The 22,499-nt window shown below is 42.8% G+C and overlaps 1 protein-coding gene across 2 annotated transcripts in view; it reads right to left on the bottom strand.

The window, feature by feature from the left end:
* Positions 1-1,879: 1,879 nt before the first annotated feature.
* SMARCC2 (SWI/SNF related BAF chromatin remodeling complex subunit C2) overlaps positions 1,880-22,499 on the bottom strand; it is a 2,756,167-nt gene continuing 2,735,547 nt past the window's right edge. For both annotated transcript variants that reach the window (XM_069653753.1, XM_069653754.1), the window contains exon 28: positions 1,880-6,773. In XM_069653753.1, the coding sequence (XP_069509854.1) occupies positions 6,697-6,773 (77 nt within the window). In that variant the 3' untranslated portion in view covers positions 1,880-6,696. The remainder of the gene's footprint in view (positions 6,774-22,499) is intronic.

Below are 22,499 nucleotides of genomic sequence, written 5' to 3'. Positions count from 1 at the left end.
AGTCCGGGATCAAAGTTTTGGTATCAAGATTATTTTCCAGCAAAGTAACGCCAATTAGAAGGAAGCGTTTTTGTGGACTTGGCAGAGGCGAGGCCTGCGCTGACGAGCAGTAGTCAGCTGATTAGTCATGTGACCAGCATGCGAAACTCGTATCCCACAGACGGGGATACAACGTCTCCAGGGCAACCGCCAGGATTGCAAGCAAGGAGAGGCCAGCCTTCTGGCCGAGTAGAAACGTGCAGACCTTGCAGGCAGAACCCGCGGGACCCCAGGCATAACACTTACTAAGGCCCATTATCAATTATATCCATCAGGTTGTATTTCTGAATGGGCCTGGATGGTAGCCCCAACGCCTCAAGCACTTTCTGTACTTTTTAGAGAAAGGCCACACTAGGGTGATCATATGGTGAGGATTCTATAATGTCTAGGTCTGGTGACGTGTCAAGGCTGCCAGTGTCCCATAAATTAGCCACCAACTGCAAAAGGTTGGGCTCATTAAACTCCTGAGTAGCCTGATCCTGTGACGTTCTTGAGGACTCCCGGCCAAAGGGTACAAGATTACCATCTTCATCACAAACGTCTTGCATCATTTGAAAATAGCGTTCCCTCAAGGTAGGCATATATAAACCCTGTCGATGTAAAGATCTCCAGTAGACTGACACTGAATGCTGTCTGCCAATTGCTTTTTTAGTAAAAGATCTGAGTATTCCGGCATATGAATACCACTCTTTTTGAGAACACTGCTAGCCTCAGGCGGCAGGGTCGGAAATTCCTTACCCTTCGGGGTTGAGGCTGTTGATGTCAACACTTTAAAAAAAATGTCAAACATTGTGTGAATGCCTCCCATTGTTCAGCCAAAGCAAGAGTGGGACATTTTACTATTTAATTCAAGGAGTCTGATGAGTCTTCATCACTCTTATCCTGCTGGGACTATTGTTTCCTTTTCTTTGTATATGCTCAGGAGGACTAGGAGTGTTGCAAACTGCTCTTAGAGTGCATCCTCATGAGATGTTTCTTGTAGGCCTTTCTACAGGCCTTGCTCTCTAACAAGGACCCTTTCTACTGTGTGGGAAGTTCTGACACCCTCCCCTTTGAAGAATAACTTCTGGAGGGGCTTACTTTAGGTTTTGCTCCGAGTGTGACCTTTCACCAGTTATTCAAGAATTTGGAATGATGCAGAGAAAATTCTCTAAGGAAGGCAGCGTTTGTGCTGAACATCCAGATAACAGTGAACATGCATCATCTTTTTCTTATGAGAACGTGACAAGTGCTCCAAAGATGGGCTCTAGGGCTCAGATCTGGGTTTCATTACAAGGGTCCCTTGAGACAATTTCTTAGGGCTTGCTACCCTGGAAGAGGCCATAAACCGCCTCACCAGGTGCTCCCTTACTGCCTTAGGTGTCAATGTCTGACAGGATCTGCATTCTGTGTCGTGGTATTTTTCCAGACGAAAAGGGCAGAGTTTGGACCCATTAAAAGGCATGGAGTGGTGTTACTGGTGTTACTGCTGACAGGCTTTAAACCCCCACTTTGGAGAAGACATTGCTGACAAATCATACAAAACGAGTTACTGTTCTGCTGAAAAACGTTCCTGTGCATTAACCATGGAAATAATGAACGGAAGGAAATGGTATTCGGGCTTTATATCTAGGGATGATATCACATCCAGCATGAGACAGCAACAAGGCATTGTGATGGAACCATCCTCAGAGTTTCATGCTCCACTTGTTGCCTCTATAAAACTTTCTGGAGCAGACTGCAAACTACATGTATTTCACAAGAGCAGGAATCTGTTGAGAAATGTATGCATTCAAAATTGGTGCTTTAATCCTGCCCACTTTACGAGCCCCAAAATGAACAAAGATCCTGGAGGCAGACACATGTTTTAAGTATTTTATTCCCATCAGCAACTATGCTGCAAAGGCCTGGAAGAGGCAGTCTACACAGACACAAAGCACAAGGTTCACAGGCAAGATACAAACAGCAGGCCAAAGTCTCCCAGGTTTACAAAAAAAAGAATAGTATACTGAAAGGTCAGATAGTGTGCAGGAGAACAGATAAGAAATGTATGCTCTCTCTCTTTCTCTCTCTCTCTCTCTCTCTCTCTCTCTCTCTCTCTCTCTCTCTCTCTCTCTCTCTCTCTCTCTCTCTCTCTCTCTCTCTCTCTCTCTCTCACACACACACACACACTTATTTTACAATGATGCCCAACTGTCTCCATTAGCCAGCTCCCTGCATCGATACCTGACTGCTATTTTACCTTCATCAGATGTGTACATTTTTTTAAATCTTCATTCAGTAAAGAGCAAGGAGCCATAACCCACTCAAAAATGTAAACTAAATAAAAATACAAGGTTTAAAAAGGCAACAGTCAAAGCTTTCTGTAAAAAAATGATTATATAAAATCAAAAAGCAAGACATAGTCATAGTCTGCTGTTCGGCTAAAATAGAGCACTTTTAAGCAGCTCTATTGGCAAAATCACAAAGGCCGGTTTGAAGTGTCTGTACTGGAGAAAATTATGCTCTGAAAACCAACTAATGGCAGATCGAGGTCTATGGTGTTCCTAGCTTGGTGAGTGGGAGAATAGGAGTACCAAGAGCCACATGACTTATCACTAAACACTACACAGCATCCTTTCACACTCACGCTTCAGGGGACGATACAGTAAAAACATGGTTTTCGTTGCATTTAGTTAAGCAACTTGGGCATTATTATGAGTAATGTTTCCAGAAAAAGGGATGGTATCCATCCTTTAATAAAGGGTATCTAGGGCTTACATGAGGTGGCATCTGTAGTGATACTCTTCATGCAATGTTATTTTAGGTTTTGGGGCAGAAAGCCACTCCTGGGGCTTGAGCTGGCGCTACGTAAGCAACTCAGGCTTATCATAGTCCCAAATGTTCTGTGTAGCTGGCGGAAGCCCTTGGTAAAACGAGAGAGAATTTGACAAGTGAAAAGTGTGAAATATCTATGAGAGCTATGCCTACACATTAACCTTTCCCACAATTCTATTTATGTCATTTAAATATATCTGTTGGTACACATGATGAAACAATCTATGCTTCTTACACCTGTCCTAAAGACTTGAACCTGAGCTTGGATGAGCTATCTGGGAAGGAAAATAGCAAGCACATGTGCCTAACGGCAGGTAGACTTAACTCCAAAGCTCCTTAGGCACACCTCATTTTCCAACATCAATATAAGAAACTCAACTGAAAACTATTTATACAAATCAATTTACAAACACTTCAATGTAACAAAAACCTTTTGATTGCAACGGGTTAATGACCTGCGGTCTTGCATGAGTTGTTGCTCAGTAGAAAAACACAGGGCTATGCCGAAACTACCGTAATCTTACTGAAGTAGTCCAGGGTTATGATAGTTCAGCTTCCCCCCCCTTTGATCCAATTTGGTTATAAGCTGCAACTCTCAACCTGTGCAAAGGAATCTGTATTCAGAAACGCTACACACCCAACGGGTACCAGTCCTGCAACACATACTCAAGAATCATACCTGTTAAAGAATTTAAACATTCGCTTTAAGTTTGACATTTTTATAAATAAACACATGTCCATACATATTTTGATTGCCTGTAGGGATAAGAAAGGGTGCAGTCTCTATCCCTATTTAATCCCTGTTCTCTTTCTGAAGCGGCCATTTTAGGGTCTTTGCAGCCTTTAATTGGTTGGCTTCTGGGCACGCTAGTCATCTCTCTGTGTGCATGTGGGATCATTCCAATATTTGGTGAAGGGCTTTAAGTCTGCTTGACCATTCAATCTCAGCTCTGCAAGTTTTACTCAACATGGCCTAAAGGCATGCTGTACATTCCAAAGAATAAGAGTTACATTTCTCTGGGACTCTACGGGCCTCATTATGGGTCCGGTGGTAACTGAGCTGGTATTACAGGCAGGTTGCCACCAGACCCGTAAATATTTACTGGCGCCTGACTTGCCAGTAACACCGGGGGATTACAACCCCAGTGGTCCAGCAAGCCAGGCACCTGTAAATTGTAATTCCCCATTCCCAGGACTCTGGGAATGGGGAACACAGAAGGACCGGCACCGTTGTTAACGGTGCTGGTGCTTCCATGACTGTCTGCTTACCGTTGCCACTGTACCAAGCAGGGTCAGACAGACCGGCCGGGCACAGCGGCTCCGGCAAGCAGAACTGTAGTATGCAGGTCTAGAAACAACGATGCCGGTAAGCTTTGTTTCCGGAATGGCATGCTTGTAATGAGGCCCTACAACTCTTTCATACCAAATTAATTCTTATACGCTCCACTGGGATTGGCCACTGATCCACCGCGATGAAGCTATGTAGCGACCAGCCTGCTCACATGTACCTAGATGCAAGGATGCAAAAACCATTGGCGTACTCCAGATATAAAGAATTTACAGACCATTCCACCTCCTGGTGATATTCAATAAGAACAAGGCTTTCCTGCAGACGAATGACACAAGGAGGAAACTGCAAAAAGTGCACACAAGTCAACACATCAGCAGTAAAAGCCTCGGAATATAGTGGAATTTAATAGAATTGGCCCATACTTGGTTATGTTAGTTTGCTTGGGAGACAACACACTTGCTTCCGTAATTGCATCCCTCATTTCCTCCATGACCCAAGTGTCCAAAACACTGTTTTCTCAACATCCAATAAAATTCCCATGGAGAGAATTAGCCACTTGTGAATATTAAAGGAAGAGGTAGTATGGAAATAAATCCAGTATGGCTGTTAGGAGTGAGAATGGTTAAAAAGAAAGGTTGTACGACTGACTAGGGTTCTAGTCCATTAGCAAGTTGATAGGCTTACAAAAGCTCTTTCTAATCACATTCAGGTCTATAGAAACATGTAGCATTTGGGTAAGTTTTGCCAACGCAGATAAACACCCTTTTGGGGTAATTTTACAAAGTGTCATTGTCAAACAGCTCTGCAGCAGAATCAGTCGTATGTAATAGATTGACCGATTACCTGGGCCTTTCAGGGCACAAACCTATTGAGAAGTATCCTGATTGCCAGAGTGGTATCCCTCTGCTAGTCAATTCAGAAGAATATATGAAAAGCAAAACAGGGCTTTGGCATCAGAAAGGGGAAGTAGCTTAACAATAGACTGAACCAAAAAGATCATGGTGAGGAAATAGTGGAGAATGTTGTAGCCTTGATATAGCACTATAGAGAAACAATATTTGACCGTTTCATAGGGCCTCATTACACGGACGGCGGTAAGGGTTAACGGTCACCGTTAATGGCAACGGTGACCGTTAACCCTTACCGCCGTACTACGAGGTCCCTTTGCGGGTTGGAGGAATCAACGCCTGCTTCTTGCAGGCGTTAAGTACCAACCCGCTAAGGGACCTCGGAGCTAATTACGGCACCGCAAAATTGCGGTGCCGTAATTAGCGCCTTCCCCATTCCCATAGAGCCCTATGGGGCAGAAATGGGAATGGGGAAGGGCAATGGCGGAAGGGGGATTTACCGCCCCTCCAACCTTGGAATGGGGCGGTAAATCCCCTTTCCGCCAAGGCGGTGCCGGTAATTTACCGGCATGGTCCAGGGTGCTAATAGCACCTTGGATTACCGCCTTCCGTGTAATGAGGCCCATAATCTTTTCTTTTGCAACCATATTGCTTTACTTCAGTTTCCTCCGAGATTCTATCCATTTGACCTTCAACTAGAACATGCTAAGGGCATTGGTGTTCCAAATAAGTTTAACAATTTATATGATTTACCCTATAGAAAGGTCCTACTCCGGTCTGAATGGGATTTCAATTGTGTAAAAAGGTTGGGAATAGATAAAGGAAAGCAAAGCACAGGAACAATACTAAAAGGCAAAACAAAAACATTATGAAACAGACAGGATCAGAGAGTGGGAGCACTTAAGGGTTGATTTGGGTTTGTGAGGAGTCTAAATTAATTTGATCAAGTCGCTGGCTGCTGACAGGGTGCTCTTCAACTGAAAAGATCTTTCTCTCTGCAACACATTAAACGTAAACCATAGATGGCCTGAGTGTGCGCTATGACAATGGTGGATAGCTGTTGACATAGTTAACTGCGATTAGTAGTGTACCGTCATCTTTATCCACAAATGTGCACTGAACAACTAGGCATACCCACACAAGCCAAATGCTGTGACCCCTCAACTCATACATTTTACATACCTGCATTTGGAGCTGCAGCCTGCCTTACTTCTTTCTCCTTCAACCCCCACAATGTACATTTACTTCCCCCTTTTTCAAATGTCTTTTTTGTGTGGGGAGGTGACCAACTGACTGGAGCACTAAGCTAGAGTGATACAAAAAATTCCCTCACCAGAGGGCAATTACAAACTGACAAAGTTTCTGAATTCATAAATAAAGAGAGCTGCTTGGTTGCCTCGGAATGGGATAGCTTCTTCAGGGCTTCGGCGTTAATGGCTCTCAAACAAGTCTCTTTTCTGCCCAATAAGTGTCTCACATTCACTGTGGGAACAGTGGGGCAAAAAGTAACCAAACAATCTCGAAGCAAGGGCTTCATTTTTTGTGTCTTTTGTTTTTCTTTCTTGAACAGTGAAATGGTGTACTATTCTCACATATGGAACCGCAGGACCTTTAGCTTTCCAGCTCAGCACGTTGTCCTCTACGCCTGCTGCTGCTGTCCAGGATGCACTGGGTCTCCATTGGAAGCAGGTGGATGGACTGTAGGCTAGTTGATAGCTGTCATCACTGAGGTGTTGGCACCGGAGTCGCTGTGCTGGGGGCAGGGGCCAGGGTGTCCGTCGATAGTGTTGTGGCTGGGTCTGTAATCAGAAGCGAAGGTGGTTAATCCTCTATCCCCTCAGCTGTGGGGCGAGATTGCAGAATATCAGGCATGGCAGAATATAAGAGAGTTAGGGTTCAACATTTACCACTTCGGATGTACATGTGTTTGGTTGGTTCAGAAATGCAACATTACCGAATGTTGGTTTCATCAATGGCTTTTAATCCACGAAAATGGGTTTACAAATGTTTCAGATTAAACGGTATTGAACTCCCACACTTACTATATCCTGTTCTCTGCTCCACCTCATATTCCAAAAGCCTAGCTATATAGAGAATGCTCAAGCATGTACACAAACACTAAAGATAGCACCTATTGTACTCCTTGACCAAGTCCCACTACCTGCAGACAAATGGCAACCCCCTTCAGACAAGGGGATTCAAACTACTTTTGCAGATCTGTAACTCTACATTTGTTCAGGCACAGGCAGCGTTCTGCCAGTCCCAACGACCCATGCCCTCAAAACACAAACCCCAATCCTTTAATTTCCTCAATGCCAATGGTCCAGGGGTATAGGACGATTTTACCATAAAAGAAGTGGTTGCAATGACCAAAAGTTCTAGAAATGCTACCACCAAAGGTTCGAACACCAAAGGTTCGAACCTTTGGTGGTAGCATTGGAAAAATAACAGGGCTGGGGGGGTACCCCCGCATCGCCCTGCTCACTATACTTTATGGTATAGTGAGTGGAGGCTGCGGAGGACACCACCCTCAGCCTTCCGTTAAAAAGAAAAAAAGAAAAGGACCCTGCAGCGCCGGTTCCCGATCACGGAAGTGAAAGGGAACTGGCGCTGCAGGAAACCAGCGTGAAGATGAAGGTAAGTGAGGTTTGTTTATGTTGGGGGTGTGCTGAGGGTGTGGGTGGGGGGTTGTTATGGGTGTGTTGTGTGTGTTTGGGTGCGAGTATGTATGTGTGTTCGCATTAGAAAGGTGCAAACATTTGGTAGTTCGCACCTTTCTCATGCAAACGTTTTGCCCGCGGTAGTTTCAGCCACGGACAAATCACATGGATTCGGTCCAAGACCTATAAAAACAGAGGTGGGTCCCATGGCAGAGCACAGACAAAAAGAACAACAAAAGTAAATTACTCGTAAACATAACACTCCTTCAAGGGTATTGTCATTATAATTATCAATAATACAATATCTCCTGACATTGATGGGATCATGGAATACATCAGAGCCTGCAATGCCCATATACAGTCTGTAAATCCTTTTCTTATATTAGGCTAGATGTGCAATCACTACTAACCATTAATTAGAAAATTAAATCACTACTGCTCTGTAATCAATTATTACACTGCAGTTGTTACAAGGCCTGCTGTTTCAGCCAGCAAAGAGCAGCATTCCAGCTGTTACTGCAGCACTTAATGAAAGCTGTGGAAAGCTTTTCAAATCCCTTTTTTACAAAATAGCTTTCTGTGACATTTTACAAACATTAATTGATAAGGAACTGTTTATGGTATTATGTTTATTTTGTGACTGTTGGAATTTAACACATGAGAGCAAGATTCTGCATTTCATTACTTATTTTAAAGTACAAAACGAAAACTGATTTTTAGATGAATTTGGAAAACTTCCTACAATATTTTTCTTCAACACATATCATGCTGCATGTTCGTTTTTATTTAACCCAAAAAGATTCTACTTTTATTATATGTACTAAGAACTGGAAGATCTCATACGTTAAGCAACAGGCCAAGTATTAAAGGAGATGACCATTTATTATAAGGAATAAAATATCCGCTATCATATGTAAATAGGATGTTGTATGTCACCTTGAAGTTCCAAGACCTTATAAAGGAACTCAGCCAAACCATATTAAAAATATTTAGCCAATTAAATTAATTGAGCTTTATTACAAGTTTGGCAGTGTTCCAGCAGTAAATCTGCCGGAATACCACCAAACAGATTGACCGTTTCCACCACTTGGTCCGGCAGATTTACCGCCAGGCTAGAAGTGGTGATAGACGGTGTAAGTCCCAATTTTATGACGTCCATACAAGGGCAGGGGGATTTTGGCAGGATTACCATCGGCGGAAATTCTGCCGATTGTTTGCAGTAAGCTGGCGGATAATGCTCGAGCATTTTGCTGGAGGCAAATCCTACACATCACTGCCAAACCTGTAGTACGGCGGTGGAGTAAAACGTCAATAACATAATTATTGCCACCCTACTGCTGTTTTTACTGCACCCTCGTACTTGTGATAAAGACCATTGTTTTAAAAAACTTTTTTTTTTTTAAAAAAAGGAGTAAAATAAACAGAAAAGCCCAATTTCATTTCTGGGAATAAAATAAAAGAAAGAAATATATGTAGCAAACTGTCATTTAATTTCCCTGCATTAGGGCATTGGGTACCATACATGCCAGACAGCTATGCTACGTGGGACATTAATAAGGTATATGGAAAGTGTCCTGGAGCCCTTTCTGCTTGGCCAGTCCCTCTCGTGGCATACTGCCTAAGATAGATACTGGGGAAAGTCTCAACATGGACAGGTGCCTTCCCAGGAAAATGAGCCCTTTTCCCTACTCCCTGGTAAAGGTGAAATGGAGTCAGGACATGCCCGGACCCAGACAAGACTTTCCAAGCCACAGTCAAGCTGCAGCAGAGCCCCCTCTCCCCACAACCAGAGACATACTCCATTCCTTTAAATGAAATAACTGGACCCATTCAACTGTGGTAAAAGGTGAGGTATGCCAGCCACTAACCAGAGATGAAGGAAAACACCTGTTCTTCACTCTGCTACACCAACAACACCTACTCCCTGCCCCATTCAGCAGCAGGGCTTATACAAACAAAACACATTCATGTCCCTAAAACCACACGTAACTCAGAACTTGAAATAATTCATTTTATTGTTTAAAGCATGGACCTAGCTCGAGCGCAGCAGAGCGCTGTACAGAGTGTGGGTAGCCAGAATTTGGGCTGGCATTTAAAAAAAAATATTTTAATTGTCAGTTCTCACCGTTATTACATTAAATCATAACATTCCCCCCTTCATTACCCCAAAACCCTCCACCTTCCCTCCTCCCTGGGGTTCATTCCACCTGGTCTAAGGAACTTGAGCAAACATTCAACATAGAGATTACAAAGCGTTACATGATGGCAAACATTTTTAGCCATTGTGGGCGCAATGGGAATCTAAAATCGTTCCGTAGGAAAGTCCAGACCGATCCCCAGTCTCGCCTGAACTTCGAATAATCGACTTGGATAGAATAAGTGATCCATTCTAACGCTACAATGTTCCAAATATTTCCTGCCCACTATCTCTTGAGGCCTCTTTGAGCTTCTAGTTCTTTGCTAGTACCAATAGTGCCACCAGTAGTAGTAAGATCAAATAAGCTTTGAACTTTGGCTTGATTTGCAGTCCCTTCTCGGGAACCCAAAGCCCCAGTAAGCATTTCTCGACTCCCAAAGTGAACTCCAGTTTGAACATCTCTTCTATGCTTAAGGTTATGGATGCCCAGTAGGTTTTTATCATTAGACAGTTCCACCAAATATGGGCCCAATCCCCTCTGTACAGCCCCTCCAACAATTAGGAGATACGTTAGAGAACATCTTCTGCAATATATCCGGGGTACAATGCCATTGTGCCATAACCACATTTCCCGAAAAGAAAATCCCAGCAATCCTGTTGGATTCCACATCCTATTGTCCCTTCCCATTTTTTCATGCATGGCCATTGAGTCTGTGGGGAATTTTCCATGAAAACATTATAGAGTGATGAGATGAGTTTTTTGTCCCCTGACTGGGAGGCTATATATTTCTCAAAGGAGGTGAGTGGTTGGGAAGCCGCTGATCTATTCTGTGGGTAGGCTGTCCAATGCCTCAGCTCATATCTTAGCCCTTCACCTTCTCCGATCCCAAATGACTGCTTAAACATTTTGAAGGACTTCACCTGCTATCCGGGCATTATAGCTTTCAACCTTAAACACCCCACCTCTCTCAGTTGTTGGTAGCCACCTTACCATCCCCGGTGTAAACTGTAGATTCCTAAAGAGTGGCAGAAATGGGAGAGGAATCGAAGAGATTCCTCCTTGGTCTATCAATTTGTCCCAGATTCCTCCAGTAGCGCTGTAATCTTGACATGCGTGCATGCTTTTAGGTCTATCGGCTTTATTAAGCCATAGTACCTCTGAAAGCAGTACCCCCACCACCGTGTGAACCATTCTCTTATGACCCTTATTTGCGAGGCCTGAAAATATTTGACAAAATTAGGGAGTGCTAATTCCCCCTCCCCCTTAGGAGTCATCAATGTTTGTAAGGCAAGTCGGGGTCTCTTATTTTTCCAGATAATGATCGTTACCATTTTATTCAATGTTGTAAAGAAAGCCTTTGGGAGGGGTATAGGAAGCGCCTAGAAAACGTTAAGGATTCTAGGTAGGGTTACCATTTTTAAAGTGGCTATTCTACACAACCAAGAAATGGTGAGGGGCCCCCACTTACCGAGATCAGTTTTTGTAGTTTTTAGTAATATCAGATAGTTTGCTCTGTATAACAAATCAAGTGTCTTTGTTATGGTCACTAGGAGTACGTTAGTCACTACGGTGAGTAACTATTAATTTGTCCAAAAGCCACATCTGACTTAGAGCCGGCGTCCAAACAGTAGTGCTTGCAGAAAGCCGAAGAGGTGGCCCAGGTGGCCTCCCTGCAGATGATCTGCCACAGAACCTGTCTCTGGAATGCGACCTCTATGGCCTTGGCTCTGACAGCACAGGCATGCATGTTCGCTGGAAGTGGTTTGTGCTCCCCCTCATAGGCCTACATGATGGCTGCAACCATCCACCTTGCTATAGAGGCCTTGGATGCCAGATAACCGGGCCGTTACCCGCCGAATGTGACAAATAGAGTGTCCGACTTGCAGAGGCTCTCCGTTCTGTCCAGATAGAATTTCCAATCGCTTCTGACATCCAGACAGTGCAAAACCGTTTGTGCATCATCCTTAGGATCAGCAAAGAAGGAAGGTAACACTATTTTCTCATTTAGATGGAAAGGAGAGACTACTTTAGGCACGAACACGGGCTGCGTTCTCAGGACCACCTTATCTCTGTGGGCGGCCAAAACTACATTGAGGTCCCACACCTGGTGTGGTTTCTTGATGGGTGGGTAGAGTCTGGTGAGGCACGTCAGATGTTGTTTAACCAGTTGCTCCCATAGTCGTACGCTGACTTATTGTACGCTTACTTCTCATAGTCACTGACTCTGCTGCTCCCTATGCAGACTCCCTGGTCAAATTGCTGACGGACAAGCCAATAACAATTAACAAAAACTCGGCCTGTTCCCGTTGGGCAACTGAGAACTATCTAGTCCAAACCTAGTATGCTTGAATCATTGTACACCCCAATTAATGTAACCACTTACCCATTGCCAATACGTAAATACTTCCTAGGTCATGCAGCCATGTTAATAGAACACACCTACTTGCTGCAATACAGGTTGGCTAGATTTACAGCCGCAATAATTCTTGCACTAACATGCCTTCTAGCATCAATACCGCTTGACTACCCCCCAAATCCAGCACATTAACATTATGGCAGTTGCCACACCTCACAACCAACACATTACGTTTCTCCAAACCCTCACCAACAGCACTAACTCTATGTTATGTTCAAATGGCGCATTCATTCAGATAGGTGCAGGACTAGCTCGTCTTTACTGCCCCAGACACCACGCCATACCTTGCCCTATACCATTTCTGCCTAATACACCAGCATTCATCACCCTACCACCTACCACCCCCTCAGCGCAAATCTCCACACCTATTGTAGGTCCACCCCGCCGCCACAGGCTCTCCTCCAGAACTTACACGTCAATCCCCCGCACCAGACCTTTACTAGGAACTACACGAAAATCAAGACCATCCACGTGCACCTCCACGAACCCCACCATTACCCTCACCCTCAGAGACAGTTTACAAACAACTGATACTGTTAAAATCAACAAATGTAGTTTGCAGCACACTCTCCAAACCTAAAAAGAATCACCAGAAAACTCTAGGTAACACCCCACCCCCCCACCACCACCTACAACACAAATGAGTCGTGCCACACCACTCACAGACCCATTAAAGGGTGCCCTACTTAATGTTAGATCCTTAGGTGCACACACCATTGATATACATGACCTCATTCTTGAAAACAATTTAGACTTCCTAGTAACAACTGAAACCTGGCTTCATTCAGCTTCAGGCCCGCTGCTTACTCTAGCCATTCCACCCGAATATACTATACTGAGATCTGATAGACTGGAAGGCATTGGAGGTGGAGTTGCCATCATCTGCAAAACCTTCCTCCAGTTCAGAGAATGCAAAACAGAAAAAGTACCAGGCTATGAACCCCTAGCCCTCAAGTTAGCCATAGACCCTAAAAATAGAATCAGCTTCCTAATAGTGTACAGAGCCCCTAGCACTACCAACAACCCTGACACCGAACTCCCCCTGCTCATCTCCCCACTCCTCAAACCTAACACTAAACTTATTCTCTTAGGAGATATTATCCTAGGATACAAAGACGCCGCCGATCACCACGCCACATCATTCCATACTACATTCCTAGAAATGCAATTCAACAAATTGTCAACGCCCCAACCCACTCAAAAGGACGAACCCTTGTTTGGATCCTAACATTGAACACCACAGTTCACTTAGAAGATATCACAAAAATGTCCTGGACCGATCACATCCTCATCAGATTTAACATCATCACTATGAGAGACTCCTCCCCAGCTGACCACCCCCTGCACCTCCTACCCTAATGAGAGACTCAAGGAAACTCACCACCGAAAACGTAACTCTGCTACTAAATACATTTTTTTTAATTGAAATGATATAGTTACAAACTTTTCATTTATTGATCAAGTCTTTAAATAAAACTTAGTTTCAGTTTTGTTAAAAATTATTAAGTTGTTGATTCAGAGGGTCCATTCGTCAGCACCAATATGTTTCGAAGAAATTGCACTATTGTAAAGATGAGATTCTTTTCTTGTCCATTCATTATTCGTTCCCATCTTGTTTATGTGTCCATTTCGATTGATGAGATCTTAAAAAAGGCTCCGAACATCTGTCTCTTTTCATTTAGTTCAGGGCACCTCATTGTAAGGTGGTAAATTGTTTACCGTTCATCAGTTTTGCAGAAGAGGATGTTTGCCTCCACTGGTACGAGTTGTTTTGTCGCAGCCAGGTAGTCTCTAGTTGGCAGAATGTTGAGTCTGATTCTCGTGTATGTTTCTCATATTGTTGCATCTGGTAAATTTGTAAGATACATCAGTGTTTTGTTAATTGCTCGTATATCCGTCCGGCATTTGATGTATCTTAAGTATTTTGTGACGCTGCTGCAAGTCCTTATCCAATCATTTGTCATCATTTGTTTCTTTGCGTGTTGAAGTTTTTTAATGAGCATTTCAGTTGAGATCTCTTCGGTTTCCATTAGTTGAAATAGTTTTTCTTTCCAGTTCTTTAGTACTGAGTTGTTCATTGCCGATTTGTGTTCTCTTAAAATATCTATTGCAGGTATTCTGTCATTTGATAACAGTTTACATAGGATGTCAAGTTCTTTCCATTTCACAATGGAGGCTATGGATTGGGTGGCAATTTCATGGCGTATCCTGAACATGGGGTCTGAGAGTGGTAACTTCAAGATCTTTCGCCAAAATGCTCCTTCTAATTTCAGCCATGTGGTGTCTTGTATCGGCAGCATTGACTCGCTTCCGTATGTAATTGCTGGTATAACTTTTTGTTTGTAGCAAGCCATTATTGGTTTCAATGAGAATTTACCAAATTTTCGATGTATTACACATCCCTGTCTTGGTAGTGTTACACATCCCTGTCTTGCTAGTGATTGTATCTTTGCCAACAGTTTAAGAATCCATTGGTTCTCAGTTGACGACTGATTTATGATTATGCCTAGATATTTGTATGTTGTTACTTCATCAAGTCTTGTTTTGTTGATAGTTTTAGAGGTTTGGCTCTCTGGAATGATTGTTTTGTCTAGGACATAACTTTTGTCTTTCTTTCTTTTCCATGTACACACTCATTAGATGTAAGCTTTCCTGTAGTCCAACTGTTGTCTTGTCCATTAGTATGATATCATCCCATACATCATTATCGGTACATGAGTTGAATTTATTTTTGGTGGATTTAGTGCTTTGCTCTTCATGTGAGCTTCAATGTCTGCGGTGTAAAGGTTGTAAAGAGTGGCTGCCAATGGGCAACCTTGTTTTAGTCCGGTGATGGTGTCAAGAAAAGCAGTTGTGATGCTATTTTGTGTCATTCTTACTGTTATTGAAGTATTTGTTTAAAGCTGTTTGATCGGTTATAGTATTTTTGCTGGACAATTCCATGTTTTTAGTTTTCCCCATAGTTTTTGTCTCGATATTGAATTGAACGCCATGTGTAAGTCAATGAAAGCTATGTGTACCTTTGTCTTGTTTTTATGGCTTCCAATTTGATTATGTTCAGCATGATCAGGTTCACATTTGTTCTTACATTCACAGTGAAACCTGTTTGTCGTACTGCAAAATGGTTATGTTCTGCCACCCATTGCTTTAGTTGTTTCTGTAATAATGATGCAAGTAGCTTACCCAAGGGATCCAGTAGTGCTACGGTCCTGAAGTTCCGAGGATCCTCCCTTGGTCCTTGTTTGTAAATTGGTATTATTGTTGCTTTTTTCCAGGAGTGTGGAATCTGATTTGTTGTGTTGATTGCTATTAGAATGGCGTTCATGACATTTGCCCATAGCTCAGGCTCTTTTCTGAGTGTTTCATTTGATAGACCGTCAGGTCCCAGAGCACGTAAGGTGTTCAATTTTGTTATCATTTCTATTAGATCTTGTTATTTTGTACTGAATACACCATCTGTTTGTGGCCTGGTGTAAGTTGTCGCTCATGTCTGTGTTTCGCTTCGCATATATAGTGGAAAAATTCTGGATCCATTGTTGTTCATTGACATTGGCTGTCAAATCTTCTTGTTATTATTTAATAAGTTCCAAAGTTCTCTTAAATTGTGCGTCTTGTATGTTTCCATTATTGCTTCGTCGTCTTTTTGGAGCATTATGTTCATATGAGATTTTTTCCAATTTAAATATGACTGTCTTGTTTTCTTTATCTGCTGCTCAGAGCTCTGGTTGTTGATTAGTCTCAGTCTTCGTATTGTTTTTCTCATCTCTTTTCTTTTCTGCAAGCTCAGTGTTAAATGTATGGTGGTGGTGTTTAGTTTCGTTGTTTTTTTTCCTTTGAAATATGGTTTTAACAGAAAGTTATAGTTCAGATTTTCTGTGTCTGATGTTAAAGGATGTTGTAAGTTTTGTACTATTAATTGCGTTTCCACTTTGTTTATTCGAAGCCTTACGTTTTTTCCTGTTTCCAGTGGTAAACATGGGGGTTGCTTTCTGGGTTCTGTTAAGCCGTGTCCCTTTGCTGATAGTTGGTGATGATCATTGGATGTAGGAGGTTCTATTCTGATCTCCATGATAAATTCTTTAAATTCTTCTGATAAGTAAATATTGTCAATGACTGCTGATGAGCTTCCTCTTTCCCATGTTGGTTTGGCTTTTCCTGCATCGTCAATCGATTGCTTAAGTTGCGTGAGGTTTCTGATACTAATTTCTTTCTGCCACCTCTTTGCTCTCATAGTTAGATTCTCGTTTTTTGCCACTTTGCCTTTTTCTGTGTAAAGGTGAATGTTCAAATCTCTGCAGATGATGAATTCTGCTTGCACGTACTTTGCTCTTGTTTCATCTATTTTTAGGAAGATTCCATCCATGAAGGTGTTATTGTTGATCATTGCAGGGTTCCAATAAACGTTCATTAATGAAATGTTCTAAAGACTTCACACTCCCTTGTATATCTTGTTGTTGTACCATTATTACTGTATTTTGAGTGCAAGGGTTTCTGTTAGTAGTAGTTGCAATTCTCCAGTTTGGTGCTATTTTAATCAGTGTGAGTAATCCTGAAGAGGGTCTGCCTTGTGCCCCTTTAATTGCCGGATTTAGTAACGTAATATACCCGTCACAGGCCGGTGATTCTCTAATCCACGTTTCTTGCAGGCAGATAATGTTGAATTTTTCTGATTCACTTGTTGATTGGTTAAAACGATGTGTGTTACCTCTTAAGTTCCAGTTCCATATTGACAATGTGGACTAGTTATTCTTTAATGGTTATGGTTCTGTTGTTGTATTGAGAGATTTTCCTGAATGGAAACTATCGTAGATTCGTTGGAATTAGTATATTTCATCTTTCCATTGGTTACTAAATTCTGAGATTATTGACGATTCAGTTGTGCCCCTATTTTTTCGTTCTCTGGTTCTGTGGAATCGTTTCCTTCTGTTCCGATTGTGAATTCTATGGCTTTGGTTCTCATATTTTTCTTCCTGTTCTCTCGAGATAAGTTTGTACATTCAAATCCTAGCTTCTTCATTGTGTCCTTTAAAGAGTATATTTTCATCATCATTTCCTTTTCTCTTAGTTCTATTTGTACCGTGTCTAAGCAATTATGATCTTCAAAGATAACCAGCTTAATGTCGTTCGTTGAGATTGAGTTTAATTGAGGAATAGCTTTAAGGAGTATGAGGATGTTTGTTCTATTGAGTATTAAAAGTTCAGTTCTTCGTATGGTATTTTTTATTCGTAGGTTATAATGGATTTGTTTGAGCATGGGATTCACAAATCGGGGCGCTTGAATATTGTCTCGAGTTGGAGTCTCTTCATTCTTCTCTTGTTTTTGAGGTTCCCTTTCTCGTTCTTTGTCGGTATTTGAGGTCTCATATCACGGTTTTGGTCTTGTGTGCTGGGTCCTTGCAGGGTACATTCTAAGGATCCATCTGAGATGTCTTCGTATCGCTCTATATCGTCAGCAGTTCTGCTTGGGGTGTCAAAAGAGTCCTCTGATATTTCCTCGCAAGAAATTCCATGGGAATTATTTTTGTTGTGTGTGTATTCATCTATGATTATCATGGGAGAGTTGTTTATACCATTACTTTTTTCCTCCAGGGTTTCTTTGTTGTCATCTGGATGTATAGTTGCACTCAGCAGCTCCTCCAGGCTTCGAATAGTGACTATGTCAATCGTTGCCTTTTGATCATTTGTGAGTTTTTTATTTGTCTGTGTCATATTAACATTTTTGCAATGTTTTCAAGTTAATCTTGCCTCAGAATTCAATTGTTTTGTTGTTTCAGTAGGAAGTTTTATGTTTCGCAGGAACATGAGTCTGTCTGTTTAGATACTGGCTTATTATTTTGTGTTGCTGATTTGTAGCGTTCAGCTTTGGTAATTTGCTTGGTTGTGCAAATATCTGGAAAACGTTAGTTGTGTCTTTACTTGTCGGTATTATTGTTTGGATAGCTATTGTTGGTTGTAGGATCGAAAAGTCCACAATTCTACCATCATTACAGTGTGTTTCTCCAAGGCTTACTTGAACTGGGTTTGCCTTTTTAAGTTTCGTCTGTGTTTCCAGCATTGGATCAGGTTTTGACTGCTGTTTGTTGGGGAGCTGTCATCCAGTTCATTACACTATTTGTCAGTCTTATTTTTTCTTCTCGATCACCTCTTGCCACTTCGAATAGCCTCTCCTGCCATCTTTGTGTTTGTTCCGCTTCCAGTTCTAGTCTTTTTTCAATTGTGTGTGTGAAGTTTTCCATGTATATCTGCTTTGAGTGTATCATTGCCAGCAGAGTCGCCTGATCGCGTATGCTGTCTCATGTTTTCCTGTAACTTCACAAATGGTATCATTGACTGGGAAATTACTGTGATTAGCATATTTTGCAAGTCAATCGTTGTTGGAATTCTTGGCATATTTGGGACCTCTGTTCCTGGGGCAGATGGAGTATCCTTTATTGTATCTTTCTGGTTTCTTAACTCATGTTCATCTTGATTTTGTTTTCTAGGCTGCAGGAGGGGAGTATAGAATGATTTTTCAAAATCATAATTGAACTGTTTGGGAGATTCTCCCTAACCCTTTGGGGTGTTTTCTTTTCCTTTTGTTGTCTCTACGTCCTTTGATTGGTTTGATGTTGTCCGAATTATTCTTGGAGTTGAAGTTGATTCAGGTAAATTTGCTGTAGATATGTTTCCTAAGACTTCCCTGCGCCTTTCTACACTGTCCAGCAGAGACTATCTCTTTAATGTCCAGAGATAAATGTGCTGCTGTTGTCTTAGATTGGTTCATCTGATATTTTTTTCTTTTCAGTTTCTTGAATTAACATGGCATGGGTTTGTAGCCATTTTAATTTTGCCAGCTTTGCCTGTTGTTTCTTCGATGTATCCATTTGGGAGGATCTAAGCACTTGTGTAGATACAGGTTGAGGCAAGGGCTGATGTTGTACTTTTCTCTGCTTCGTTCTGTTTTCTGCTTGCTGTGGCATTGATGGAGACTTTTCCTGTGTCAGTTCACGTTGATCATTTTGTTCCGAGCTTGTTGATCGCTCACTTTTCCCTGTAAGTTTCCGGACGTCTGTTTTTCCTGAGCCGTATCCATCTGGTTTCTCTTGTATATCTGAAGGATTTTTAAGTGTTTTGCCTACAATGTTCTTGGTTTGGTTATCCGTTATTACTACTTCCAGCGATCACTTGTTCATTGGCCTTTGCTTAATTGGGTTTTCCGTCAGTTAGGCTATTTACTTGTTCGTCTTGCGTCATTGTTATTTCTTTGTTCTGTCCTTCCATGATTTTTGTTTTCTTTGATTCAAAGTTTTCTTCTATATAGCAGGATTTTTGTAATTCCGAACTTATGTTAGCTTCCTTTGTTTCAGTATGTGCCTCATCGTCTATAGGTCTTGCTTCAATTTCTGTCATGATGCCTACCCCCGGAGCACCAGGACAGGCCCAGCACCCCCGGGAGCAGGCATCATGCCCTCGGGTAAAAGCCCCGCGGCCCCTAATAGGGGCTCTTTGGACTTTGTCCTGGCGCCTTTGGCGCCAGGCTCATGTTGGACATCAGTCCTGGCGCCAGGCTCACAAAAGAGGGTGTTTGGTGCACTTACCTGACGCAGACCATGCTGCATGAAGCCTCAAGCCAAATGAGGCTTAGGAGGGACTATTTTATCAAAGGAACTATTTTACTTGGGTGGGGACCGTGGAAGAATACTTACCTGGAACTTCTTCCAAGGCTATTTAAACCACGCCCGGACTGCCACACATGCTTCGCGTTGCTCTGCATCTAGCAGCTGAACGCTCACCGTGCCTGCTCCTGCATCTTGCCTCCAGCCACGCCCGCCTCGATCTTGGGATACCTGAAAGGAAGGAAGGGAAGAGAAAAGGTGAAAACCAAGAACTTAATCTAACTTCCTACCTTTGTCCGGAACCATCACGCCAGCGATCCTGAAGATAGACATTCTTTAAAAGCATTGCGCTACTTGTTGCAGCGCCGCGCATCACTCACCTGCTTCGTGGGCTCTTCACTATCCACCGCGACCTTCTGGGCATTCCGCCACATCTATGCACCTGCAGGGGAGAAGAAGAGACAAAAGGTGAGCAAGAGGAACAAATGAGGAAAGCCTGATTTTCCGTACCAAGACTTACCTGGCCATATTTGACAGAACCACTCCTCATTTCGGGTCGGCGCTACTTCTTGGACTGGTACCGCACCCCGGCCCCTAAGGGGAAAAAAGAAAGACATTACTAGAGGGATTCAAAGACATTTAAAGGGATCATTTTATCAGGAACTCACCTTAGTTTATCTCCGGCAATATCCCTCGAAGCATCACTTCCACTCTGCACCTGAAAATAAGGACAGATCGCAGGTTAAGAAAAGCAAACAAAGAGAAGACTCTACTCTGGAACTTTTTAAACTGCATACTTACGGCATTTCACCTTCCGAAACCAGTGAAGTAACTGGTCAAATACTCGCCCCTGCATCAGAAGCAGGATGGAGAGCTCATCCATTCAAACATTAAGGTGAGCCTTGATTGGGGATTTCGGAGGTGGTCAGAGAAGAGCAAAGGGGAGGTGGGAAGCAATCACAATACTCTGCAGACAGTTAATCCCCTTTCTCCACCTACAGAAAGATTTTTCTACAGGCCAGACAAGCCAGATTTGGGGGTCCAGTTCAGTAGGTGTTTTGAATCCTGCGCATCACGCTTGAAGAGGTCACAGCAATCCAGACCAGGTCAGCGCCTCCGTGGGAGCCAGGTGAGCGTTACAATTTCTCTTGTTTCTTCTTCTTCTGTGGTTGGAAATTGTTGGGTCTTTGAAGCTTCTTTTTTCTTAGATTTTTGTAATTCTTCCAGTTGAGCTGAGATTGATTTTTGGAGTAAGCTGGACTGTTCCATACCCGGATCTTCTGTCTCTCGTTTTATATTTTTCTTTTTGTTTAGTGTTTGCTCTATTGTTTGTTGACTACGATCTTTTATACTTCTGCGTGGTGAAGCTGCTTCCATTTTGCCTCAGTCTGGTTTTTGGGCTGACCAGGGGGATTGATTTTTCTGATTTGTGGGTTTGCATTTTCTCCTAGATATGGGATTATAATGTCTCCGTTTGATGCAGATTAGGATTGGCTTCTGGTTTCACAGATCTGTAGGACGGAATACACATCTTTCACACTCAGGTGCTAAGGAGGTTGCTCCTGTTGATGGTCAAGATTTCAAGGCTAGTCTCTTCTGTGTTCTTCACTTTTAGATTAGCCGCACAGGACACCCACAGACTCCAGGGGGCATCTCGGGTGGTTTGTAATTCCACTGTCTGCTCAGTTGCAGTTTCGGTAAGGACTGTTCCTTTTAGAGGGCAGGCTGGATCAAAGGGAAAACCCTGCAGTTTCCAAAGCGTCTTCAATGAGTTGTATGGGCACCGTTGATTTATGGTGATGCTTGCTTCCTCTATAGACTCTGAAATATTCGCACTGTTTGTAGGTCTCAGTAATGATTTGACGGGATAAAAGGGTATCCCTATAGTCTCCCGTTTGCTCTCGCAATCTTCTATGAAGTGCGCTGAATCGTGGTTCAGGTGTGGTCTCCTTTATTCACTTTTTGGCGGAAGGCAAGCAGGATCAAAGGGAATTTCCCTGCAGTCTCTGGCATGCCTTCAAAGTTTTCTATACTCTTGTTGTTGCTGATGTGACTGTTGGCCGACAGGGTGGTTTACCTTCCCTATGTTACCCAGCGTTTGTTATTTTCTTCTGCATGCACCAGTGATAGTACTGCTATTCCGTTTTGCTTGTACGTAACTTTGTTTTTTTAGTTTGGTGTTTTAGTTTGGTGTCCAGTTCATGTGCCTTTAATGATTCTATGATCTTGCTCTGTGATGTCAATTAGAGCAAGTAGTCTCTGTATATCGGCACTTCCAAAAGCAATTACATGTGGATGGGTGCCCCCCCCCTCCTCACCACGAGCCACGCGTCAGTTGCAAAGTCAAGAAATAGGCAGTTCCCAATTATCTATCTTTCAATCTTTCCAGCTCTTCTCACCCTCCGCTTCAGGTTCCGTTCGCGTGACTTTGCGCGTCTTCTCCGCTGTGTCTCTCCCACGGTCAACAGTTCAGTGTTCTCTTCTTTACAAGGAGCGGCGGGGTGCACTTTTCATTTGTATTTCAGGGATCGGCAGGGCCGCAGAGCCAGCAGACCCAAAGACCAAAGACTCTGCTTTGACTCTGTGGCCGCTCCACGGGAAGTAGGTGGTTTTAAACAAAAATAGAAAGAGGACTGGTGTCTGGTAACTGATGCAGAAAATCCAGCCGCCAAGTAGAACAGCCAGCAAGTAGAACAAAAACAGCAAAACGCAGTAC

This window comes from Ambystoma mexicanum, chromosome 3q (assembly GCF_040938575.1).
Source record: "Ambystoma mexicanum isolate Mex_15411 chromosome 3q, UKY_AmexF1_1, whole genome shotgun sequence".
NCBI lineage: Eukaryota > Metazoa > Chordata > Amphibia > Caudata > Ambystomatidae > Ambystoma > Ambystoma mexicanum.
The sequence above is the reverse complement of the archived record's forward strand: the minus strand, read 5'-3'. Positions and strand labels throughout refer to the sequence as shown.